General features: G+C 32.5%; 1 protein-coding gene across 2 annotated transcripts in view; it reads right to left on the bottom strand.

Moving 5' to 3' along the window:
- The window catches only part of LOC113239715 (peptide transporter family 1), a 33002-nt gene extending 26786 nt beyond the window's left edge, over positions 1–6216 (bottom strand). The window contains exon 1 of one of the 2 annotated variants that reach the window (XM_026476841.1): positions 6059–6216. In XM_026476841.1, the coding sequence (XP_026332626.1) occupies positions 6059–6079 (21 nt within the window). In that variant the 5' untranslated portion in view covers positions 6080–6216. The remainder of the gene's footprint in view (positions 1–6058) is intronic. The other variant, XM_026476922.1, reaches the window with a different exon arrangement.
- Between the last annotated feature and the right edge of the window lie 209 nt (positions 6217–6425).

Below are 6425 nucleotides of genomic sequence, written 5' to 3'. Positions count from 1 at the left end.
AGAGAGAGAGAGAGAGAGAGAGAGAGAGAGAGAGAGAGAGAGAGAGAAAAGAGAGAGAAAGAGAGAGTGTGCACAAACATACATACACACAGTATTTATTGCCCTTCTCTCATTTTTATGTTTGTTATTGCTATTATTTAAATTTATCATATATCTTTTCTAATTAATTTAATAATATAGTAAAATAAGTCCTTATTTAAAAACCTTCTGTACTGATAACCACGACACAGGCCTAGCCTAGTGTCGTTATCTATGTATCACAATATTACGTTTTGAACAGTTAAATAAATGTTTTTGTATAATAAAACTAAGAAAATGATATACATATAGTATAGTAGGCTATTCGATGTGGTTATTAATGCAAATGAAGTCGCGGGGCACCAGCTATTTAATATATTATAAAATCAAAAGACATTACGCCGTCAAAAGTTTTTCTTCAATACCCTAAAAACAACAAACAGTAGAGTAAATCTTTATTTATTAAATTATAAAAAAAGCACTTTAAAAGCAAAATTTCGTTGGGTTAAGTTATATTATAACACTCTAAATTTTATCGTTGACTGGACCTACTATTTTAAGTAATCGTAGTAAACATTAGTATACGTGTATCGTATTTAACCGTGTTTCGCGCTGATGCGTAAAAATAATATTTAATTAAGTACTTTATCTGTAATCATTACTCATCTTCAAGTATCGATAAATAAAAAATCTGTAAAGAGAATTGTAAAGAAAAATGTAAAGAAAATACGTTCTAGTTATTTGCGTACTTGCTTGCGGTTAGTACTTATTTGCGGTTATCATTGAAGTGTTGTTTAACCTATGGCAATTGTGCACAAATAACTTCTATTCTGTGGAATAATCCTAACAAGCACGTTTTGGAACTTTTTATACCAATAACTAATGTTTTTTTGTTAATAAACTAACAGCAAATTGAAGGAACGTGTCTTTAAGTTATGTTAGTTTAGCATTTGTCGCTTCGGACATACGCAAACTAAACTTAATTTACATGCAGTGTATTTGAATGTAAATTAAGTTTCCCCTTATCAGTTACAAAAGGAGCAAATGTAAGAGCTATCAAATTAGAAGACGCCCATTGCAATAAAAACATAAACCGCGTTTGTTTAAGTCGACAAAATTTATAAAGAGTTATCATCCACAGTTCTAAACTAAAATAAAATCTCCTGTCGTATTGTAACCGATAACGATAAAGACTTAGGCGAGTTAATTCTGTTTACCTGAATCGACACCAAAGATGTTACCTTCATTAAAGCGAAACTTGAAACAGCAAGTTGCTTAACTTATCGCGCTAGTTGATGTCATTACGATAATTACATTAAGCAACGTCTTGCCTAATGTAGCTCTGTTATCAATAATGGACAACGAAAATATCTAGTCTTAATGTATATAACCAAATATATACTCGCAGTGATTGCTCAAGGAATCAACAAAGTTTTAATACTTATATAAACAATCTACACCATTCGAAATTGTGTATATTTATATACTGTTTGCGCAACAAAATTTTGAATCATAAATTTCCAAGTGGGATTGTATTTATGAGGCTTTGTCCTTTTCAAGAATTTTTTTTTGCAAACTTTTGCTACTAAATACGGTCACTCGATTATTTAACGGAAAAGGTCACAATGATGTTATAATAATTTTGTTGCAATCTTGTCGAACCAAAATTCTTCTTTTATTTTACACAATAGTGTTTTTATTATGAATTATAATGAAAAAAATGTGCCAATCACACCCAGTAATTGATTTCAAACAGAATCAATTACCCATCTAATAACTAATTTCACTATACGGGCTCCACTCAGAACACTGGGATCAGAAACAACTTAATCTAGCTTAACTTAATAAACTAAAAAAAAAAAAAAATCACCATCATCAACCTATTTACAGGTTCCACTGATGGGCAGAGGTCACTTCTCAGGCGGGAGTTTAGGCATGAAACCATGATCATAGTCTATAGATTATGATCATGGTTTCATTCACACAATATTGAGCGATATGGGGGATATGTGTGAAGATATTTAGGGTACCTGTTAATAATGCAACGTAAGTGTCATAACCGAAACAGAAACGGATGCAGATGAGAAAATTAAATCTGAACGCAAACGGAAGCAGAAGTGTAAATACTATAAAGATCTCAACGAAATAATTCCAAACAAGGCTTGTTTTTGGCTTTATAATTGCACTTATCTGCTATAAAAGGTACTCCCAAAAGTTGTGGAAGCAGAAATAGTAACAGATGTGAAAAAGTTTGTGGTACTTCCGCAGCTGCGGAAGCAGAGGTCTGTTGCATCATCAGTACGTATGTACTAATTACAACACTAACACTACACACACAACCCTATTATTGTTTACCAACGTTATCATTAAGCCGGGTACTCACTAGTGAGCTGTAACCGTCACTGTTGAATGTTATGTTATCAAAAATCATAGTGCGTACGTGGTTCGCGAGCTTGCCGCGAGCATAACGCTTGCGGTTCGCAGTGAGCCGACACTAACCAAGCCCGGGTACTTCTTCTAGCGAGTGAAGACTGTTTCACGCGTACACAGTAGAATCTGTCACTTTAGAGTTTAAAACTCGCTAATGAGTACCCGCCTTTATGTAACCATAGAAAAAACCAAGCATAGACCACAATATTATTCGCCATTCTAGTTACTAAACGACCTTCGATAAGTAGAAAAAATATTCATAAAATTATTATATCCTACAAAAAATATAAATGTGAAAAATAGACCAAGTTCGGTTTACAAACTTCGGTATAAGTTAAATCAGGATTGTCAAATTTTATTGATAAAAGAATTGAGACGGGTGCCAAAGTATATGCAGGTTCTAATATACAACGTTCATCGCTAATTTAAAACATATTTATGATAGTGATTACATTTATAATATGATGAACAAAGAAAATGTTGAAATGAATATGTTGAGTTGAGGACATGTTGAGGTATGAAAGCTGAGGATGTGGTGAAATGAGGGTGTGACGACCTGAGAACATGGTGAGATGAGAATGTGGCGAGTTGAGAATTTGGTAACCTGCTCACAAAGACAGGTTTCATCACGTTTCCCTTCATTGAAAAGCACATGGTAAATTTCAAATTAAATTTCGCATATCAATTCCGAAAAACTCAGATGTGCAAATCCGGATCAAACCATTAAGCTACCGAGATTTCTCACTAACAACTTAGGAAAGTAAATTTCCCAATTGGTTCTACAGATAGAGTAGGTCACAATCTGACGATTAGACTGTTAATTACAAGGTTAAGTTATCAAACTATGCATTAACATTTACATTATGACTGTTCTGTGTAATAAACATAAATATTTCCTACCTAATAAATAACAGTAAAAGACTTCATAATGTTAATTTTATTTTCATATAAATACATAATAAATATAAATTTGAGTGGCAACCATTGGCTTACAGGTTAATGGTCACAACTAATATTCGGTTACTATTTGGTATTTGGCTTATTCGGCCTGAATACCGAATATTGAGTCACTATTTGGCCGAATATCGTATACCTAAAAGCAGGAGGAAGAAATATGAAAAAACACAGTAAATTATTACGTAAATTTGATTAATGTTGTACATATCTACAATACAGAAATTCGCTAAAGCGGTATTGTTTGCTTTTTATAGGTTTATTTTAGAAGAGAGCAAAGAAACTAAAATATTATTTAAGAAATCAACAAAGGTCAGAGCATAATGATAACTAACTACATACTTATTTTATAATGTATTTTACTTATGGCTAAATAAACGCTAACAAAATCAACCAAGTACTTATCATTAGCATACCAAATAAAATTAAGTTTTTGAAAGTTTATCAAACTGAAGTTAAATTAACAGTGAAATCAAAATTCTTCGTAAATCATGAGTACAAATTATAAATGTGAAAATTAAGGTCTTTTTTATTTCATTATACAAAACTATTTATCTAAGTTTAAGTACTTGAAGTTAATGAGTAGTATTTTTCGTGCCAATTTTCGTAAGTTTGTGAATCATACCGAATAGTTTGGCCGAATGTTTAAATTCGGCCACGCTTCTAGCAGAATATTCGGTATTCAGCAACACTATTACAAATGTATATGGTATAAGAATGCAAATACACTTTGGTAAGAAAAGCAAGCCTACTTGTTTTGAATGTGCGCTTAAATAAATTTCATATATATTTTATTGAATAATTATGTCCTTACAAACAATATACATATTCTTCCATTATTTTATTATACAATCATTCAAAGAAATGATTTAGTGGACGGTGGATGACACGCGTTGAGTTATATTAGTTAAGGTATTGTATTGACAACAAGTCGTCAACGCTCTGATAGCTATGAAGTATGCGACTATCCGCCGCCGTACATAATTTCCGATTAAGCACTTTCGAGTCAGTACATAAAAAAATGACAAATTATAATTTGCTGTTATCCACTAGAGGAACGTTTAGAAAGTAATTTATTTTGCGGTAAACGTTCTAACATTTGGATTTATCTAGTCTGATCACAGACAGAGAAAACATTCGCTGGTGTCAGTATATTTAATACGTATTTCCTATCGCAGTTTCATATATATAAAAATTCTTAGTTGTTAAACATTTATTTATATGTACAACATCACTGTTTTACGTTGTTGCGTTAATAATGAGAATTATTATTAATAAAAATTAAATTTAAACAGTTGATCGCTGCAGACAAATGACGCATTCTGCATCGAATTTATGTAATTTTTTTACTCGAGTTTGGCGAAGTATCATGGAAAGTTTCATTAAAAAAAGCACAAATATATCTTATCCGAGTGACAAGCACTGCACCATCAAATATTGATATATTGTTAAAAACGGAATAATTTAGGGTTGAGCCTTGAAAAGAGAGAGCGCTGCGGAATTTTGGCACATTCACTTTACAACAGAAATTACGGGTTGCGTAACCGCGCAGTCAACATTGGAACTGTATCATGACTAACTTTAATCAATAAAGGTGATTAGTTAATTTTACTACAAATTTTACTGTTATTGTATCTGTTACCATAATTGACAATACTTTCACCAAAATTAATGTATACATTTGAAAAGACTATGGAAAACATGATATAGATATGAAATATATAAAAAAATAAAATATTTCATGAAGGAGGTGAGGAAGGTTTGTCAGGAACGTAGCAGGTGGAGGTCCATAGTTTCTGCCTATCCCGGAGGGAGACAAGCGTGATGACACGTATATGTGTATAAAACTTTCAGTAAATTTGCCGCAGGTAAGAAAAGAGACTTCAAAAGACAATGAGGATAAACAACTAGTTTTCCTTTTTACGCAAAAGCTTGACCGAATTTATTTTATACGGCACTTAGAATTATAGAAAATAAAACAGAATATAATTACGCAATGAAAAGTTTAGAGAAAGAATCAAAAGTACTTATTCACTATTTTTTTCCATGCGGGAATAATACCACAAAATTGCGTATTATGTATCCAGTTCATGATACTAAACTGTAACCTGCATAATTAATACAAGGACAACTTAGAACCAAAGAAGTCCAAAACAGATGCAATAAAGTTATTATTTATAGTTCATAACTTTTTGCAAAACCCATAAAATTGAAATGTGCAACTTTACAAGGTGTATATGTACACAGTTTTATATCACAGTGTATAGTGGTGACACGACCCATTGTTGTTGGGCTGATTGTTGGATTTGACATTTGGAAAATGTAATACGACAAATAATAGTGTCATATTTTGTAATGTTTCAGTTTCAATTTATTCACCGTCATAACATAAGAAGCAGGTAACTATTTAAAAAAGAACTCTTCCACTTACACGAAGTCAAATAAAACAATTACACCTGTTATTTACAACTCAAATATTTCATATCAACGTAACAAAAATGGTATACATAAATACCTCTCTAGAGTGTATTGCACAAACGTCTTTTAAAATAGTAAATAAATATTATTCATGGAAGGCGACTAAAGCAACTCTCAAAACAATTCACAAATGCATAAAAAAATATGTTCACTAAAAAATAATAAAAACTTTACGAACCTCATCAGTTTTGACTTCCATTTTGATCGATAATAATTTATATAAAAATTACAAAGACATAGAACTTTCACTGTTTAAGGGGAGAATACTGGCGAATTGTAATTGTAAGAAAGTTATGGCATAGCTTGCACTCATGCGCAGGGGCGAGCGCGCGAACAGCCTGTGCGCGCGCTACTGACATGTTTGATGTCCGTCAATCGTCACTCAACGCTTCAAGATGGTTTCGAGAACCGGCGCGTGTCGCATAGCGTCATCGTCACCCACCACGGCACGGTGGAAGGTACTGTCAGAGCGGTCTATACCTCCGCAAACCCGCACGTGACTAACCTATCCACATTTGAGCAACCGCACAAAAATATTTATTGGA

This window comes from Hyposmocoma kahamanoa, unplaced genomic scaffold, assembly GCF_003589595.1.
Source record: "Hyposmocoma kahamanoa isolate Upper Pololo Valley unplaced genomic scaffold, ASM358959v1 100021, whole genome shotgun sequence".
Lineage (NCBI taxonomy): Eukaryota > Metazoa > Arthropoda > Insecta > Lepidoptera > Cosmopterigidae > Hyposmocoma > Hyposmocoma kahamanoa.
This window is presented reverse-complemented; position numbering and strand designations above follow the sequence as displayed.